The sequence below is a fragment of the Puma concolor genome, chromosome B3, assembly GCF_028749965.1.
Source record: "Puma concolor isolate L17-30 chromosome B3, mPumCon1.1.hap2, whole genome shotgun sequence".
Classification (NCBI taxonomy): domain Eukaryota; kingdom Metazoa; phylum Chordata; class Mammalia; order Carnivora; family Felidae; genus Puma; species Puma concolor.
In genome coordinates, this window is record NC_141672.1 from 95,414,871 (window position 1) to 95,435,805 (window position 20,935).

At 37.7% G+C, this 20,935-nt stretch overlaps 1 protein-coding gene across 1 annotated transcript in view; it reads left to right on the plus strand.

Annotated features, from left to right (window-relative positions):
- Positions 1–20,935, plus strand: part of USP8 (ubiquitin specific peptidase 8) — a 79,772-nt gene that overhangs the window by 5,162 nt on the left and 53,675 nt on the right. The window contains exons 2-3 of the mRNA XM_025918904.2: positions 16,646–16,814; positions 19,496–19,640. Coding sequence (XP_025774689.1) covers positions 16,711–16,814; positions 19,496–19,640 — 249 coding nt within the window. The 5' untranslated portion in view covers positions 16,646–16,710. The remainder of the gene's footprint in view (positions 1–16,645; positions 16,815–19,495; positions 19,641–20,935) is intronic.

The window sequence follows — 20,935 nt, forward strand, 5'->3', positions numbered from 1 at the left end:
AGTGTTGACTGTAAGGACTGAGGTAGGTGCTAGGGATCTAGCATGTCAGAGTAGTGACACGTGAAGAGTACATTTGCATGTAATCCATTGATCTGATAATTTCCCAGTACTGATGGTGCCCAGTTTACAATGGTTTGACTTAAGATTTTTCAACTTTTTGATGACGCAGAAGTGATACACATTCAGTAGAAACCGTACTTCAAATTTTGAATTTTGATCTTTTCCCAGGCAACACTATGTGGTATATTCTCTTGTGATGCTGGGCAGTGGCAGTGAGCCAGAGCACCCAGTCAGCCATGTGATAGTGAGGGTAAACAACTGATACACTCCAACTATTCTGTTTTCAGTTTCAGTATAGTATTCAATAAATTATATGAGATATTTAACACTTTATTGTAAAGTAAGTTTTGTGATAGATGGCTTTGCCCGACTATTGGCTAATGTAAGTGATCTGAGCACGTTTAAGGTAGGCTAGGTCAAGCTATGATGTTTGTTAGGTTAGGTATATTACATGCATTTTCAGCTTAATGATATTTTCAATTTATGATGGATTTATTGAGACATTACCCCATCATAAATTGAGAAGGATTTGTAATCCCTATAGTATTCCTTATTTTTTTCATTGCCTTCCCATACTAATTCCTCATTTTGTGTCTTTGTTCATGTTGGTTTCCTCTTCTGGAATGCCCTCCTTTCTCTCTGTTCATAGCTAAATCTCATCCATAGGGCTAGTTTCTGTCTCTGCGTCATCACATCATCATGAGCACTGCATGTTTATGAGGTATGAGGGTCTTAAAACCTAGTCATAACTGTCATTTGGCCCAAATACCATACTAAGGCAAAGGCAATGACATAGATTACACATACTGTAGACCTGAGATCAAGAAATGAACTTCCAAGAACTGGGGCCATCAAGGATGGAAGAAGTGGACCTTAAGTTGGTCCTTGAAAGCAGAAGGACCAGCACAAAAGAGAAGAGAGTGGCTGGAAGAAGCTACACTGCATTTTCTCCTTCTTTTGACTTCCCAGTGACTGGAGTCACATATTAATGTACAGAGTAGCAATTAGTTGATGGCTTATTATTTAATAAGTATTAGATTGGTCTTGGTAACTAAACTAAGATTTGAATCAGAAACCCTGTGGTGACTCTCTTTATCCTCTAGAGCAGTGTCACTCGAAGTAGTCAGTCTGTGTGATAGGCTTGAATATGAATCAGTGGATTGCTTTCTTCACAGAGAAAGTCTTGCTACTATAACAACTTCAGTGTGCTTAATTGATTTACATTCTTTCATAAATTTCTTATGTTATCACACACAGGTGACAGTTCCCCAACCATCACTGGTCTGTGGGCCACACTTGGAATAGCATTACTCTGCAGAACTTGTACACTTTTTCATTTGTAACCTATAGTAAGAAATACATTTTACATTTCAACCCAGTGTTCTGTATATGCATACGCATATAAACAAAACTGAAGTTTGATGAAACAATGCTTAACCTTACCATATGTGACATGCTCTCATTTTCTCGTCAATTTTATTTTTTAAATGCTGATTGTGACCTTCTAAATGGTCTTTAAAAAATAAGGAATACTATAGGGATTACAAATCCTTCTCAATTTATGGTGGGGTAATGTCTCAATAAATCCATCATAAATTGAAAATATCATTAAGCTGAAAATGCATGTAATACACCTAACCTAACAAACATCATAGCTTAGCCTAGGCTACCTTAAACGTGCTCAGATCACTTACATTAGCCAATAGTTGGGCAAAGCCATCTATCACAAAACCTACTTTACAATAAAGTGTTAAAAAAATTTTTTGAGTATTTGAGAGAGACAGAGTGTGTGTGTGCGTGAGAGCAGGGGAGGAGCAGAGAGAGAGGGAGAGAGAGAATCTCAAGCAGGCTCCATGCTGTCAGCACATAGCCCGACACGGGGCTTGATCCCATGACTGTGAGACCACAACCTGAGTTGATAGTTAAGATTCGGACACTCAACCAACTGAGCCACCCAGGTGTAGGTGGATTTTTAAAACACTACTGTCACACAGCAAGTGCTAGACACATAGCAGATACTTAGAAAATATTTAGAAAATAAGTTTTAGCAGTCACTAATTCTTGAAGGGGTTGAGCCTTTTAATACTTTAGGATTACCTTATTATTTTTTTTAATCTACTTATTTTGAGAGAGCATGAGTGGGGAAGGGACAGAGAGAGAGAGAGAGAGTGAGAGTGAGAGAGAGAACCCCAAGCAGGCTCTGTGCTGTCAGACAGCAGAGCCCGATTCAGGGCTCCATCCCATGAACTGTGAGATCATGACCTGAACTGAAATCAAGAGTTGAACGCTTAAGTGACTGAGCCACCCAGGTGCCCCAACTTTAAGAGTACTTTAAAACATTTCATGAGGTGTGCCTGGGTGGCTCAGTCAGTTAAGCATCTGACTCTGGCTCAGGTCATCATCTCACGGTTTGTGAGTTCAAGCCCCATATCGGGCTGCGTGCTGACAGCTCAGAGCTGGAGCCTGCTTCAGATTCTGTGTCTCCGTCTCTCTCTCTGCCCCTCCCCTGTTCATGCTCTGTCTCTCTCTCCCTCTCTCAAATATAAACACTAAAAAAAAAATTAAAACATTTCATGAATACTTACTACTCTATGGCATTTAAATTAGAATGAGTATAGAATGCCTTATATGACATATAAGGCAATCAGAAGATATAATGAGTGCTATTGCTGTCAGAAGGGTAGAGATGAGATGAGATGATGGATGCCTGCTGGAGACAAACTTTGCTTTCCTTTCAGCTTTGCCAAGAACCCAGGCAGTGGCTCGTGTGAAGCCCTAGTTCAGATATCAGGACCAGTTTGAATACCACAAACCTCAGTCTTCACTTTTTTTACTTTTTAGTCTTTGTGGTTCAGGTCATCTCATTTCTACTTTTTCTCTTTGGAAGAATCAGAAGGATGTCATAAACAGAGAGGTGGATACATCTGCGTTCCCTTTCCTTCCCCCATTGTTAGCTCATTTCAGTACTGTCTGGATTTCACTTTTGGAGCATTGCTGTTTGACTGAAGCTGAAGTATTTCATCTTTTTTTTTTTTTTTTTTTAGTTTATTTATTTATTTTGAGAGAAAGATAGTGAGCAGGGGAGAGGCAGAGAGAGAGGAGAGAGAATCCCAAGCGGGCTCCACCCTGTCAGTGCAAAGCCCTGTGCGGGGCTCAAACTCACGAACTCTGAGATCATGACCTGAGCCGAAATCAAGAGTCAGATGGTTAACTGACTGAGCCACCCAGGCGCCCCTGAAATATTTCATCTTTATCAGATTTACACATCTTAAGAAAATTAATTTTTTGGAAGAACTTTAATTTTTCTTACATATCCTTTTTTGTTTTTATTTGTTTTTAACTTACAAACCTTTCTGAAGCATAACACAGTTTTAGTGGGCTGTATGTTATATTCAGTTCTAGAGCTAAACAAGTAGACTGTATAAATTGAGTTCTATACATATTAAACATTTTATAAGGATCAGTAGGATTGTTGTGACAACAACAAACTGCTGCTGCTCTTTTTCTTGTTTTTACTGTTACAGCCCAAATAAATTATGATTTCCTCCAGTGATACAGCCCTTAATTTATTTTGTCAGTCTATTTTGAAATCTCTTTAGAGGTTTTCACTTTAAAGTGTAGCAGAATGACTTATCAAGAATTTAACACATTAAATTTCGCATAGATTTAAGTTACACATGTATCCTTCTTTGCTGTCTTATTTGTGTAGGGGAAATACTCTTTACCTTGTACTTTGACTTCTGTAGAATGTGTGCTTGTAGAGACAAACAGCAATTAAGGCAGTACTGTTAAGTATTTTTAATACCAGGCATCTTATTTAACAGCATAATTTATATAATTTTGTGAATGAAAATGAAAACAACCTTGGTCCTTTTATTAGAGAAAATGTTTTCTTATTTCAGCTATTCTCAAAAATCACATAAGGACAGGGGTGCCTGGCTGGCTCAGTCACTAGAGCATGCTACTCTTCATCTCGGGGTTATAAATTGGAGTGGGTATAGAGATTACTTAAAAATAAAATCTTAAAAAAAAAAATCAAATAAGGACAGAGAAGTTCACTTTAAAAAATACAATCTTGGGGCGCCTGGGTGGCGCAGTAGGTTAAGCATCCGACTTCAGCCAGGTCACGATCTCACGGTCCGTGAGTTCGAGCCCCGCGTCAGGCTCTGGGCTGATGGCTCAGAGCCTGGACCCTGTTTCTGATTCTGTGTCTCCCTCTCTCTCTGCCCCTCCCCCATTCATGCTCTGTCTCTCTCTGTCCCAAAAAATAAATAAACGTTGAAAAAAAAAATTAAAAAAAAAAAATACAATCTTTCATGGGGCGCCTGGGTGGCGCAGTCGGTTAAGCGTCCGACTTCAGCCAGGTCACAATCTTGCAGTCCGTGAGTTCGAGCCCCGCGTCAGGCTCTGGGCTGATGGCTCAGAGCCTGGAGCCTGTTTCCGATTCTGTGTCTCCCTCTCTCTCTGCCCCTCCCCCGTTCTTGCTCTGTCTCTCTCTGTCCCAAAAATAAATAAAACGTTGAAAAAAAAAATACAATCTTTCTCCCAGAAACCCTCAGAAAAAACTTTGTCACCGTAATCTTATTATTGTACTTTCCCTCCATGTATCTAATTGTTAGCCAATCCCTGTTATTCTACCTTTGCAGTGTCTCTTGTATCTGCCTCCTCCATTCCATCTCTCCTGCCCTAGTTCTGACCTTCATCATCTTTCCTTAGGATCATTATCATAGGTTACTAGTGTCTTCTTTATCTCCAGTCTTTTAAAACCTAACTTTGTAGTGTTGCCAGTTTGGATCATGTAACTCTCTTCTTCAGAACCTTATGGTTATTACCTTTAGAAAACAAAGTAAATGCTTTAATGTGACATTCAAGGCCTTCCATTTTCTGTTCCCAGACTATTTTTTCAGGCTTTCCTGTCTAGTAGGTCTTAGTTCGTTCCCTATATCGGCTAGTTCCTAAAGATGTTCTTTGATTTTTTTCCTGTCAAAAGCCTTTTACCAAGATTCACATAAATGCTGTCTCTTCCAAGATCCCTCTTCTCATGGTTAATCTTCCTTGTTAATTTTTCTTATTGTACAATGTTTGTAACTCTTTATAGTTGGATATCTTACTGTGTTGTATTACCATTGCTTCCAGCTTTCTCTTTCATGTTAATTTTTTTAAACTTGTTGAGGAAAGAGATATCTAATCTTTGAGTTCTTGGCAGCACAATATCTTTTATACAGCAGGATATCTGTGAATGTTTGAATCGAATTTAATCTTGAGATAGCTAATGGTTTCCTATTTTAAGTTACCTAGGTAGCATAATTAGTTTTTGTATTATTTGTCTTTCAAAGATCCAAGCTTTAAAGGTAATCATGAAAAACAGATGCAACTGAGAATATTGTCTAGACCTTAATTTTAGAAGGTTCAAATCAATAGCTTTCTTTCCCAGCCAAGAAACCTAATTGTCATGAATCAACAAAATAGGCTCTATCTGACTTTTTGAACATATATTCTGTGGTTAGACCACTAACTTGTGACCCAGATAGAGAATAGAGTTGGAAAAACAGGTACTGTCAGACTGGTACCTGGTTACTCTGCCTAACTCTGGCTTTAGTCCCTGTCTTAGTACACTTACTAGTATCACCAACAAAAAATGATTGGGTTTTGGGGGAATTACATTTCAAGAGGTGGTTTGTATTGGGGGAGCAGATATTTGTTCACTGTTGGCTAAGTAAGCCTAAGATCTTAGCTGATCTACTTGAGGGCAGAAGAGTCAGAAATAGCTCTTGTTACCATTATCTGTCTTCTGGCCTCATTAATAGTCCCAGCTCCAGTGTCCCCTGCCCTCTGCTATATGTTTCCTTAACCACCTTCCTTAAGAGTTTCTTGACCTTACTGTGCTTTCCTTTAGTCAAATGTATTACTCCTCAACTATTGCTTCTTATATTTCAGTAGAAATCATGTTCCTGGAGCACCATCCAACTCTATCCCAGCATTCTCTTTTTTATTGCCAGTTTTTTATTTTTCAAATTATCTACAATGTTTCCATTTCTTTATTCCTTAATGCTCATGCTTTTGCTTCAATTCACACCACTGTATGGAAGCTATATTCCAAAAGATTTATATATCAGGCTCTTCCATTCTAAATATATTTTTTTAAATCAATATTTTAAAACATACATATTTTGTCTTTGTTTTACCCATACTTCCTAACTTTCACATGTGTCTGGGTGTTTTCATATTTATATACAATTGCACATTTTTATTCATATTTGCATTGTTATACTCATAGTTAATTGCTTTCTTTAAAATTTTTTATGAGATCTATGTTAAGTACATTACTTAAATTCTTTTATATGTTATGAAGCATGACAATAAAATGATTACCGTATGATCACCTTCAAATGTGCCACTGAAGCTGAGGAATAAAACCTTACTGATACCTTGTATGTGTCTCCTGATTACATCCTCTGTCTGCCTCTCCATATACAGAATTTATGTTTATCATTTCCTGTCTGTCTTTGTAGATTTATCTTATTTGTATCTTTAAGCAATACACTGTTAAATTTAATTTGTTTTAAAACTTTATACAAATGGTGTTATATATATTCCTGCTTTTTCACTCAGAGTTGGGGGGATAGGCAGGAGGTGGGAATGGGGGACGAAAGGGTGTTCTGTGGTTAAACTGTTTATCTTGGAAAGTCACGGACCATGTCTTATATACCCTTTATATCTTTAATACATAACATAGTGTTTTTTGCAAGTTAAGATACTCAGACAATTCTGTAGTCTCTGTAATTGTGAGGAAATCCAAGGGATCCCTGTCATACTCTACTTAATGGGTGCTGTGACCTGTTTTTGTGATGAATTGTTGATGAATTAGATATGTAACTAGAAGGACATTTAATGTTTTTGATCCATTTGGGAATGATGGTGTGGTCCAAAGGTTTTTTTTCCTCCCCTATCCCTTTGGCTTTAGTCACAGAACACAGAGTGGAGAGACAAGTGTAGAAAGTGCTTCTATTTAAGACTTGTTCCTAAATGCAGAGATCTGAAACTGCTAAGTAAAGCATTTGATTAAACATGTGTTTGTAGGTACATAGAGCAAGTATAAGATGGAAAAACATGAATGTTATAAAAATGTAACTTTTAGAGAAAAATAGCTAGGTTTGGTGACTAAGGCAGTCGGTTGATTGTACAGGGTTAGAAGGAATAAGTTTTTAAAAAATCACAAAATATTAGTATTTAATATAAAACATGACTAGAATCAAAGCAAATCAGGGTGCCTTTGGAGTTTCACAAAAGTGAACAGATGCCTTTTTCCCCCTAAGTTGTACCTTACTCAGCTTTTCAGGATTAGATATTCATTGATGACCACTCATCTAATAAAAGTAAACTGATAAAAGGAAGAGCATTAAGATAGTGAAAGAAAATGATGGGGGGAAAAGTTACAGTCTGTTAAATGCATTAATGTAGTTACAGGCATACCTTGGAGGCATTGTGAGTTCAGTTCCAGACCACTGCAATAAAACAAATATTGCAATAAAAAGAACCAAATGAATTTTTTTGTTTCCTAATCCATATGAAAGTTATGTTTACACTGTACTATAGTCTATTTAGTGTGCAATAGCGTAGGTCTAAAAAACTACATTGCTAAATTAAAAAAATACTTTATTGCTGGCTGGGAAGATGGTAGAGTAGGAGAACCCTAAGCTCACCTTGTCCCAGAGTTACTACTAGATAACACTCACATCAGTGTAAATGGCCCAGAAAATGATTTGGAGACTGGCATAACAAATTCCACAGCTAAAGGTGTGGAAGAAGAAGGCCCCATCAGAGAAGGTAGGGAGGGCAGAGATACAGTTTGGAAGCAAAATGAACTGCAGTTATCTATGGTGGGGAGGGAACTGGTGGTAAGAAGAAGGGCAAAAAACAGAGAGCTTCACACCAGAGAGCCCACACAGGGGAGACATTTTCCCATAGCATTTGCTTTGAAAGCGAGAGGAGCTGCATTTTGTGAGTTCTTACGACTGGTGGGACTTAGAGCCTGGGATTTTACCAGTGGGACTTAAAGCCTGGGATTTTAAAAATCAGCAGGCTTGGGTTCTTGGAGAGCCAGGAAGGTGTTAGGAAGTGGAGTCCCCAACCTTAAAGGGACAGCACGACAAACAGCCCATGAAGATACAGCCTGGAAGCAGCAGTTTGAAAAACACTGGAGGCAAGTGGAAAAGAGAGTGATTTATTCAGAGTGTGGCCTAGAGAGGCAGGGATCACAGAGAGACCCCAACAGGAACAAAGGAGCTGGCACACTCTCCCCAGTATAAACACAGTGCCACCTGCAGGAAGCAGCATAGCACCAACACTCACTACGTAATTTGCTTACACCAAGCCTGATCCCTGTACTTGGCAGATCGCCCTTCCCAGTCACACTTGGCTCAGCCTGGGCACTGCAGGCCCCCTCCCCCAGAAGACTGGCACAGACCCCACCAACACCTTGTCTCCCGATGCATGCATTTTGTGGGACCTCAGTAATACCGGCAGCAGTGACACATCTCATTTCGCAAGCCGACCACCACACACCTCGTTAAAATGTGTCCCACCCCACCTGGGATCAAACACTGCCCACAACAGGCAAAGAGAGCCTCTGCAGACAACTGGATTGAAGGAAAAAGAGGCCAGGTTCTCAACAGCAGAGCACACGCAACACACATGGGAGATACTCCCTGAAGCACCAGGCCCTGGGGAACAGGGGACATTGAACACAGGACATTACAGGACCTCTTCTTCATAAGGCCATTAACATGAAGAGCAAGAGATGTAGCTTACCTTCATACCACAGAGAAACAAAGTTAACAAAATGAGGAGACAGAGAAATATGTCCAAAATGAAAGAACAAGACCACACCGCAACAGAAGACTAAGTGAAATGGATATAATGTGCCTGCTAAAGAATTTAAAGTAATGATCACTAAGATAACTCACTAGACTTGAGAAAAGAGTGGACTACATCAGCGAATGAGACACTTAACAAAGAAAACAGAACCAGATATCAAGAACACTATAAATGAGGGACACCTGGGTGGCTCAGTTGGTTAAGTGTCCAGCTTCGACTCAGGTCATGATCTTGGGGTTTATGGGTTCAAGCCTCGCATTGGGCTCTGTGCTGACAGCTCAGAGCCTGGAGCCTGTTTTGGATTCTGTGTCTCCCTCTCTCTCTGTCCCTCCCCTGCTCCTGCTCAGTCTCTCTCAAAAAAAAAAAAAAAAAAAAAAAACCACTAAAGAAAAAAAAGAGGAACACAATAAATGAAATTAAAATACACCTGATGGAATAAATAGCAAACTAGATGAGGCAGAGGAACAAATTAATGACCTGGAAGAGTAATGGAAAGTAACCAAGCTGAGCAAAGGAGAGGAAAGGAAATTAGGTAAATTGAGAATAGTTGTAGGGAACTCTGACTCCATCAAGTGTAGTAACATCTGCATTATAGGGATCTCCGAAGAAGAGAAAAGGGGATAGAAAATTTATTTGAAGAAATAATAATAGCTGAAAACTTCCTTAATCTGGGAAAGGACACAGAAATCCAAGTCTAGGAGGCGCAGAGATCTTCCCAAAAAAATTAATGCAAGGAGGTCCATACCACAAAACATATTAATTAAAATGGCAAAAAGTAGTAATAAAAAATTCTTAAAGCAGCAAGAGAAAAGAAGATAGTTACATACAAGTGAAGCCCCATAAGCCTGTAAGCAGATTTTGCAGCAAAAACTGCAGGCCAGAAGGGAGTGGCATAATATATTCAAAGTGCTGAAAGGGAAAAATCTGCAGCCAAGAATACTCTATCCAGAAAGGCTAGCATTCAGAAGAGAAGGAGAGATAAAGAGTTTCTCAGACAAACAAAATTAAAGGAGTTCATAAGTGCTAAACCAGCCCAACAAGAAATATTAACGGGAAATCATTGAATGGAAAGGAAAGACCATGAGAGGATGAAAAGTAAAAAAACACAAGAGCAGTAAAAATGAGTATTTCTGTAAAAATTAAAGGATTCATAAAAGGATGTAAAATGTGACACCATATACCTAAAACATGGGGTGGGAGAGGAGTACAAAGTGGATCACCAACTTAATATAGATTACTATATATATAAGATGTTATAATAAACCTAAGAGTAACCACAAATAAAAAGCCAGTAATGGGTATGCAAAGAACAAAGAGAAAGGAATTCCAGTATATCACTAAAGAAAACCAATAAATCATGAAAGAGCAAGAGAAAAAAGGATCAGAGAAAATCTGTAGAAACAACCACAAAACAAGTAATAAAATGGCAATAAATACATATCTATCAACAATTACTTTGAACGTAAATTGAATGCTCCAGTCAAAAGACATAAGGTGATAGAGTGCATTAAAGAAAAAAAAAAAAAACCCATGAATAATGCTGCATACAGGGGGTTCATTTCAGACCAAAGACACCTGCAGATTAAAAGTGAGGGGATGGTGAAATACTTAGCTTGTAAATGGATGTCAAAAGAAAGCCAAGGTAGCAATACTTACATTGGGCAAGATAGACATTAGGGCAAGGCTGTAACAGACAGGGACACTATATAATCATAAAGGGGACAATCCAGCAAGAAGATATAGCAATCGTAAATATTTAATGTACCCAACATGGGAGCTCCCAAATACATTAAACAGTTAATAGCAAGCATAAAGGAAATCATTAGTAGTAATACAATAACAGAAAGGGACTTTATTGTCCCATTTACATCAATGAGCAGATCATCCAAACAAAATCAACAAGGAAACAGTAGCTTTATTTTTAAATTATGTTTGTTTGGGGCGCCTGGGTGGCGCAGTCGGTTAAGCGTCCGACTTCAGCCAGGTCACAATCTCGCGGTCCGTGAGTTCGAGCCCCGCGTCAGGCTCTGGGCTGATGGCTCGGAGCCTGGAGCCTGTTTCCGATTCTGTGTCTCCCTCTCTCTCTGCCCCTCCCCCATTCATGCTCTGTCTCTCTCTGTCCCAAAAATAAATAAAAAACGTTGAAAAAAAAATTTAAAAAAAAAAATTATGTTTGTTTAAGTAATCTCTACACCCAGCATGGGGCTTGAACTCACAACCCCTAGATCAAGAGTCACATACTCTTCTCACTGTGCCAGTCAGTCACACTGAAAACAGTAGCTTTAAATGACCACTGACCAGAGGGATTTACCGGGTATATTCAGAATATTCCATCATAAAACATCAGAATATGCACTCTTTTCAAGTGCACACGGAACATTCTCCACAAAAGATCACATATTAGGCTACAAAACAAGTCAACAAATTCAAGATCAGTAATATACATCTTTTCTGACCACAACACTATGAAACTAGAAATCAACTACAAGAAACTATCTGGAAAGAGCACTACATGGAAGTTAAATAACATGGTACTACACAATGAATGGGTCAACCAAGAAATCAAAGAAGAAATCATAAATTTCATGGAAACAAATGAAAATGAAAACGCCACAGTCTAAAATCTTCGGGATGCACCAAAAGTGGTTCTAAGAGGGAAGTGTATAGTAATACAGGGCTACTTCAAGAAGCAAGAAAAATCTCAAACAACCTAACCTTACACCTAAAGGAGCTAGAAAAAGAACAAACATACCTAAAACCAACAGAAGGAAGGAACTATTAAGATTGGAACAGAAATAGATGACATAGAAACAAAAACAAAAAAATAGAACAGATCAATGAAATCAGGAGCTGGTCCTTTAAAAAGATCAACAGAATTGATAAACCTCTAGCCAGACTCTTCAAAAACAAACAAACTTGAATAAACAAAATCACAAATGAAACAGGAGGCATAACAACCAACACCACAGAAATACAAACAATTATAAAAGAATATTATGAAAAATTATATGCCAACAAATTGGACAACCTAGAAGAAATGGATAAATTCCTAGAAGTATATAATCTACCAAAACTAAAGCAGGAAGAAATAGAAAATTTGAACAGACTGATTACCAGCAAGGAAATTGAATGAGTCATCAAAAACTGCCAACAAACAAAAGTCAGGACCAGTCGGCTTCACAGACAAATTCTACCAAACATTTAAAGGAGAGTTAATACCCACTCTTCTCAAACTATTCCAAAAACTAAAAGAGAAAAAAACTTCAGAATTCATTCTATGAAGCCAGTATCACCCTGATACCAAAACTAAATAAAGACACCATAAAAAAAGAGAACTATAGGCCAATATTTCCATACTAGCAAACTGAATCCAACAATACATTAAAAAAAAAAAAAAATGCACCATGATCAAGTAGATTTATTCCTGGTATGGCAGGATGGTTGGTTCAGCATTCACAAATCAATCTCTGTGATAGATCACATCAGTAAGAGAAAGGATACACACCATATGATCATTTTAATAGATGTAGAAAAAGCATTTGACAAAGTACAACATCCATGACAAAAACCCTCAACAAAGTAGGTGTAGAGGAAACATATGTCAACATAATAAAGTCCATCTATGAAAAACCCACAGTTAACATCATACTCAATGGTGAAAAACTGAAAGGTTTCCCCCTGAGATCAGGAACAAGACAAGGATGTCCATTCTCCCCACTTTTATTCAACATAGTACTGGAAGTCCTAGCCACAGCAATCAGACAACAAATAGAAATGCATCCATATTGGTAAGGGAGAAGTAAAACTTTTACTCTTTGCAGATGACATGGTACTGTATATAGAATACCCTAAAGCATAAACCAAAAAAAGTACCAGAACTGATAAATTAATTGGTAAAGTCACAGGATACAAAATCAGTGTGTAGAAATCTGTTGCATTCCTATGCACTTATAAAGAAGCAGCAGAAAGTGAAATTAAGAATTCCATTTACAGTTGCGCCAAGTACAATAAAATATCTAGGAATAAATTTAACCAAGGAAGTGGAAGACCTGTACTCTGAAAACTATAAATCACTGATGAAAGAAATTGAGGATACAAAGAAATGGAAAGACAGTCTTATGCACATAGGTTGAAAGAACAAATATTGTTCAAATGTCTATACTACCCAAAGCAATCTACGGATTTAATGCAATCCCTGTCAAAATAGCAACTCAAACTAGAACAAACAGCCCTAAAATTTGTATGGAACCACAAGAGACCCCAAGTAATCAAGGCAATCTTGAAAAAGAAAAAATGAAACTGAAGGTATCACAATTCCAGACTTTTATTACACAGGTGTAGTAATCAAAATAGTAGGATACTGGCATAAAAATAGACAGTAGATCAATGGAACAGAATAGAAATCCCAGAAATAAACCCACGATTGTATAGTCCCTTAATCTTCAGCAAAGGAGGCTAGAATATACAATGGAAAAAAGACCAACAAATTGTGTTGGGCTATCTGGACAGCTACAGGCAAAAGAATGAAATTGGACCACACAATGTATTTCTTCATACACAAAAATAAACTCAAAATGGATTAAAGACCTACATGTGAGACCTGCAACCACAAAAATCCTAAGAGATCATAGGCAGTAATTTCTCTACCATTGGCCATAGCAACATTTTTCTATATATATCTCATGAGGCAAGCAGAAAAATAAACTCTTGGGGCTACATCAAAAAGCTTCATGGTAAGGGAAACAAAGGCAAACTAGTGAATGGCAGAAGATATTTGCATATAACATATCTGATAAAGAGTTAGTATCCAAAATATATAAAGAACTTATACAACCCCATAGCCGAAAACAATAATCTAGTTTAAAAATAGGCAGAAGACATGAACAGACATTTCTTCACAGGAGACCTAGGGCGCCTGGGTGTCATAGTCTGTTAGGTCATAATCTCATGGTTTGTGAGTTGGAGCCCCACATTGGGTTCTGTGCTGACAGCACAGAGCCTGCTTCAGACCCTCTGCCTCCCTCTCTCTGCCCCTCCCCTGCTCGTGCTCTTGCTCTCTCTCTCAAAAATAAACGTTTAAAAATTCTAAAGAAAAAAAAAACCTATAGAGGACCAACAGACACACATAAAGGTATTCGGTGTCACTCATCATCATCATCTAAATGCAAATGAAGACTACAGTGAGGTATCTCACATCTGCCAAAATGGCTAAAATCAAAGACACAAGAAACAAATGTTGGCAAGAATGAAGAAACAGGAGCCCTCATGCACTGCGCAGCCACTGGTGCAGCCACTGTTGAAAACAGTGTGACTGTTTCTTAAAAAGTTAAAAATAGGGGTGCCTGGTTGGCTCAGTCGGTTGAGCATCCGACTTCAGCTCAGGTCATGATCTCACACTCCATGAGTTCAAGCCCCGTGTCGGGCTCTGTGCTGACAGCTCAGAACCTGGAGCCTGCTTCAGATTCTGTGTCTCCCCCTCTCTCTGCCCCTCCCCTGCTCATACTCTGTCTCTCTCTGTCTTCAAAAACAAATAAAAACATTAAAAAAAATGTTTTTTAAGTTAAAAACAGAACTACCCAATAATCCAGTAATCACTACTGGGTATTTACCCCCAAAATACAAAAACACTAATTCAAAGGGATACGTGCACCCCTTTGTTTATTACAGCATTATTTATAATAATAGCCAAGATATGGAAGCAACCCAAGTGTTCTTTGGTAGATGAATAGATGAAGAAGTGGTATATATTATATATATATATATGAGTATGGCATATAATTATATGTAAAATATTTTATATGTTACATATTTATTATATATGGTGCATATATATGAAACATTTTATATATGTGATGAAATACTTAGCGATATAAAAGAATGAAATCTTGCCATTTGCAACAACATGGATGGCACTAGAGAATATAAATGACATTTTTAGAGAAAGACAAATACCATATTATTGACTCGTGGAATTTAAGAAACAAAACAAAGGAAAAAAAAACAAAGTAGACAAACCAAGAAACAGATTCTTTTGAAAAGATTTTTTAAATGTTTATTTTCGAGAAAGAGGCAGAGCATGAACAGGGAAGGGGCAGAGAGAGAGGGAGACACAGAATCTGAAGAGAGCTCTGAGCCATCAGCACAGATCCCCATGCAGGGCTCAAACCCACCGACCTGCAAGATCATGACCTGAGCTGAAGTCAGACACTTAACTGATTGAGCCACCCGGGCACAAACAAACTGGTAGCTACCAGAGTGGGGGGGGGTGGGGGGCAATCGGTGAAATATGTAATGTGGAGTAAAGAGTACATTTATCATGAAGCGCACTGAGTAATGCGTAGAATTCTTGAATCAATACGTTGTACTCCTGAAGTTAATATAACGCTATGTTAACTATACTGAAATCAAAATTTAAAACTTAATAAAAAATTATTGCTAAAAAATGCTAACCATAATCTGAGCTTTCAGCGAGTCATAATCAGTAATCACAGATAACTAAAAAATATAATAATGAAAGAGTTTGAAATACTGTGAGCATTACCAAAGTGTGACACAGACATGAAGTAAGCAGATGTTGGAAAAATGACACCAGTAGGTTTGCTTGATGCAGTGTGGCCATAAACCTTCAGTTTGTAAAAAACAGAAGCACAATAAAATGGAGTACAGTGAAACAAGGTATGCCTGTATTTATTTGAATTGCAATTAGTTCTTCACAGCAGAAGACATTGTATAAATTTAATGGGATTCCTCTGAAGCTTTCATTTGGTGACAACTTAGGATCTTACCGAGACTTCTCATTTGCTATGCTCTCCTGATCTGCCCTATATGCATTCCTGCACACATACACACACAATTGATAAATACCCAGCTTTTCTTCCTCTTAATGTTCATTTTACTACTTGCTCCATCTTCCTAATCAGAATTTAGCACAGTGTATGAGGAGCAAAGAATGTAATGAAGCTTCAAAGACCCTTTTTAGAATAAACCAAAGTCCTTGGGTGTATTCTGTTCATATATCCCTAGCTCCACATAAAGTGGCCCTGCCTACTCCCTACCCCCAGTTTGTTTCCTTTTATAAACTGGTATTATCAATGAGAGAGGGAAATATTTCTAAATGAAACTTCTTTCTACTTGTGATCTATGCATTAATGCAGATTTAATGGTAGAAAAATATAGAAGTTCTTATTCTGTTAATTCTTTTGACAGGAAAGATTCTTAATAATTAAGGCAAAGCTGGGGCGCCTGGGTGGCGCAGTCGGTTAAGCGTCCGACTTCAGCCAGGTCACGATCTCGCGGTCCGTGAGTTCGAGCCCCGCGTCGGGCTCTGGGCTGATGGCTCGGAGCCTGGAGCCTGTTTCCGATTCTGTATCTCCCTCTCTCTCTGCACCTCCCCCGTTCATGCTCTGTCTCTCTCTGTCCCAAAAATAAATAAACGTTGAAAAAAAAAAATTAAAAAAAAAAATAAGGCAAAGCAATAGAAATCATAATTCATTTAGTGAATATTTGAAAAAAATTAAATTGTTTAATGATACCCTTTATATCTTGAATTCCCAAAATAGATACTCAAGATAATTTGAAATTAACTCTTTTAACAAAAGATATAGTTTAGGGCTTTTATGTCTTTTAACTCTTTTAACAAAAGAGTCAGTTTAGAACTTTACGTCTTTTCACTTGTTAATTGGAATTATTTGCATTTGTTTTGTTTCAGAAAAGAACTACTTTTAATGAAGTACACCGTCCGTTGTGAAAGTGGAAAAGTAAAGCTAATTCATCATGCCTGCTGTGGCTTCAGTTCCCAAAGAACTCTACCTCAGTTCTTCACTAAAAGACCTCAATAAGAAGACAGAAGTTAAACCAGAGAAAATAAGCACGAAGAAGTATGTATTCTTTGCTAGTTTCACTGAATCATATATTAAGTTTTACTTCATTTCCGTATTATTAAATGAATTAGAGGAGTAGTCAATTTGAAGCTTATTTGAAAAATGGCATCATCACATGAATAAGACCTGCTTAGAGAAGTTCTTTATCTTGGCAGAATGTATGTGTATTCTGGCAAAATGCATGTTTTCTATTCTTTGGACAATATATCAGATTATAAGTTTACGAGGTGAAGACTACGAGGTTTCTACAAAACTCATACAGCCACAGTTAATGTCCTTTCATAAAATAGTGCAGAAATACTTCCTAATTAAAGATCATTTTTATCCTTGTTTGTTTCACATGGAACATCTGGTCCTAGCATAGGCTTCTTTGATTAAAGGAAGTGAAATACATATTTTTTTTTATCTTATATTCAGCATAATATTAATTTGTACCAATTTAACATGAACTTTTAACTAAATGATTTATTTTATGTATTTTTATTTTTGAAGACATGGAGTCTATCAACCTGCTGAGGTCAAGGCTAGAGATGATACTTTACTGATAATGATTACAATATCTATCTTGAGATAAAATATAATTGTGAGGGAGAGGTCCAGGTATTTTGATATCAACTGGAAGTAATTTTGCTAAAAATGGACTTTCAATAAGATTGTTAACTTCTTGAAGTTTTGTCTCCGTTAAGAGACAAGAGGCAATAGCAAACTTTTCCTCTGAATTAATTTTGACCGACAAAGGAGATTTGGAGATTAATGAAGTAACTACATTATTGTAGAGTTGGAAATAGAGTTTCAGAAAGAAAGATGGATTTAGTCAGCCATATACCCTGGACTTGGGGTAAGCAGATTGTAGAAATCAGGGAGAAAAGAAGGGTTCTGTGGGTCCTCCATAAATGGAAGGCCCTAAAAAAAAAGATACGTATGATCCCAAATGAACCTGTGAACAGACGTCTAGAGAAACCTATGAATGCACAGGGACATCTTTATGAGTCATTTTCTACATGAATAGACAGAAAATGCAAAGAAAAAACATCAAGGATGAAGAGGAAGGAATAGTAGAAACTTTAAAGAAGGTCAAGAAAGAAAATCCCAAAATGAACTGGTATTTCTAAGCATCATAATTATGGACAAAATGGGCTTTTTAAAAAGAGATCTTTTCAGGGGCAGGAAGAATAAGAGAGGGATTGTTTCACTTCTTGAGCTAAGTTGGTAATATTAATGCAGTGACAGAGAAAGCAGCTCTTTAACTTCTGTTGAATCACTTTCAAATAGGAAACAATGGGAAAGATAAAGCCACCTTGAAGCTTTCTCAGAAATCTTTACCTAATCCTAAGATAGATCAGTTTCATTCTGACAGTGTCTAGGTTAGCTCTGGGACCACCCTGGTCCCATAGGAAGTGATATGTCAGAAGGACTCCCTAAGTATAGAACCACAAACTCATGTTCTTGCTATGTCACAGCACTATTCTAAAAACTGCTAGAATCCTTTTAGGATTTTTGGTTGTTTCACTGGACTCACAGCAGCACTGCAGCCATCTCACCTTGATCTGCTACATATAAGCCCGTGAAATGTACATGCCTCAGAGTGAAAGTTTAAAGAAAACCCAAGCACTGTTGCACCTACTCCTAAGCTCTTCTAGGGAATCTCCTTTCTAGCTTTGGTTTGATTTACTTCTGTCCTAGGACTGTGATGCCATGCTAGGCAGGGCATACACACTGACTAAACTGGTCCTTGTATAGGACTGTCTTTGGTCCTAAATATCACTTTGGCCCTGTTCCTTTGTGTGGTGTTCTTGGCCTGACCAATTTCATCATTAATCCATGTTTGCAGTTGTGGAGCAGTTTGAAAAATATAGAAAAACAAGAAGCACTGCTTTGCATAAATAAGTTGCCAATAAAGAGCATTATGTATAAGCATTGACACTATAATTGGATTGCCAGAACTTTAGTCCTAAGTGATTGCATTTCTCTTGCAGAAATGCCTATTTTATTAATTTGCTTTCTAAAGACTGTTAACCAGGCAAATGGCCTTATAATGAAGGCCACAGAATCTTTAAATATTTTACTGAAGTGGAATTTTAAAATGCCTTATTTTTAGATTTTAAATCTCTTTTCCACCAGGACCAGTGAATAAGAGTGCAGTTCACCCATTTTGTAGAAAACTTTAACTGGCTGAAAAGATTGAATCACGTCCCCTTCCCTGTCCCTTTTTTTTTTTTTTGGATTTTTAGGTGGGGAAATTTTTACAACATAGTTAGAAAGGGATGAAGAAAACTGAAAAGTATTTTAACATTCAAGTAATAAAGATTTTGCCTTTCTTCAGTAAAAATGGTACGGAGTTTTGTTCTTTAATCAGAGTATGACTATTACATGGCTGCCCAAGGAACACTTGCCTCAGGATTATCTATTAGCAGATCTTTTAAAACTAGGGTTGATGCATTTTGAATAGCTTGATGGAATATAAACAACTATTAGGAAACAGAAGTATTTATTTGTAGGCTAGGGGAATTTTCAGGTTGTATCCTAACATATATCTAACTTTGTACCAGTTATGAAGTAATGCAATCTACATTATGAAATTCATGTTATCAAAATACTCTGTAGACCTTAAACATGACTCGCCCTGCCCCCTGCCAACGTGTTAAGTGTTTTAATTATTTTTTTTTCTCTAATTGAAGTTATGTACAGAGTGCCCTGAAGATCTTCAAGACAGCAGAAGAAAGCAGATTAGATCGTGATGAGGAAAGGGCCTATGTACTATATATGAAATATGTGACTGTTTATAATCTTATCAAAAAAAGGCCTGATTTCAAGCAACAGCAGGTACCTTTTATTTCTGCATTCTTATTTGCTAAGTTATTTTTACGCAGCAGAGCTATCGATTTCTTCTAAGAGTTTTAACTAATACTGAAATTTAGATCACATTATTCAGCAGCATGTTCAAACTCCTTTGCAGATAGAAAAAGCAGATTTAATTTGATTATTTGCAAAGTTATATGTGTATAAATGTGGATACACTCACACTATATACACATACCTAATTTGTCTTGGATTAATACAATTTTTTTTAATGTTCTATTTTTGAGAGAGAGAATGCACGCACACATGTGCAAGTCAGCAGGGGAGGGGCAGAGAGAGAGGGAGACAGGCTCCAGGCTCTGAGCTGTCAGCACAGAGCCCTATGTGGGGTTCAAACTGACCATGAGATCATGACCTGAGCTGAAGTCATATGCTTAACCCACTGAACCACCCAGGCGCCTGGATTAATACAAGTTTATAGCAGCATACAGACACATAATCAGTTTTCCTCTCCACTAAATGATCGCCAAGTCAAGTGGAAGGATTCAGTTTACTCATGTATTAAATAAGAAAATTGTGGGGTGCCTGGGTGGCTCAGTGGATTAAGCGTCCCACTTTGGCTCAGGTCATGATTTGCAGTTCATGAGTTTGAGCCCCGCATCAGGCTCTGTGCTGACAGCTCAGAACCTGGAGCCTGCTTCAGATTCTGGGCCTCCCTCCCTTTTTGCCCCTCCCCCACTCAAGCTCTGTCTCTCTGTCTTTCTCAAAAATAAATAAACATTAAAATAAAAATGTGACTGCAGCTGTACTTTCTCAGGGTTCGAGGTTTAGTCACTTATTTTGTGTGTGTGTGTTTTGTTGTTTTTTAACTTTTTTATTTGAGTGTAGTTGACCCACAGTGTTAGATTAGTTTCAGTGTACAGCATAGTAATTTGGCAACTATGTGTTATGCTGTATTCACCACAAGTGTAGCTACCATCTCTCACCATACAGAACTATTGCAGTATCATTGACTACTCTATGCTGTGCCTTTTATTCCCATAACTTACCCATTCCATAACTGGAAGCCTGTCTCCCATTCTCCTTCACCCATTTTCCCTATCTCCCCACCCCCCTTCCCTCTGGCAACCATCAGTTCTCTGTGTTTACAGGTATGATTCTACTTTTTGTTTGTTTATTCATTTGTACTTTTTTAGATTCCACATTTGTCTTTCTCAATCTGTTTCATTTAGTATAATACCCTCTAGGTCCATCCATGTTGTCATACATTACACAGTCATCCTTTTTACAGCTGTGTAATACTCCAGTGTATGTACACA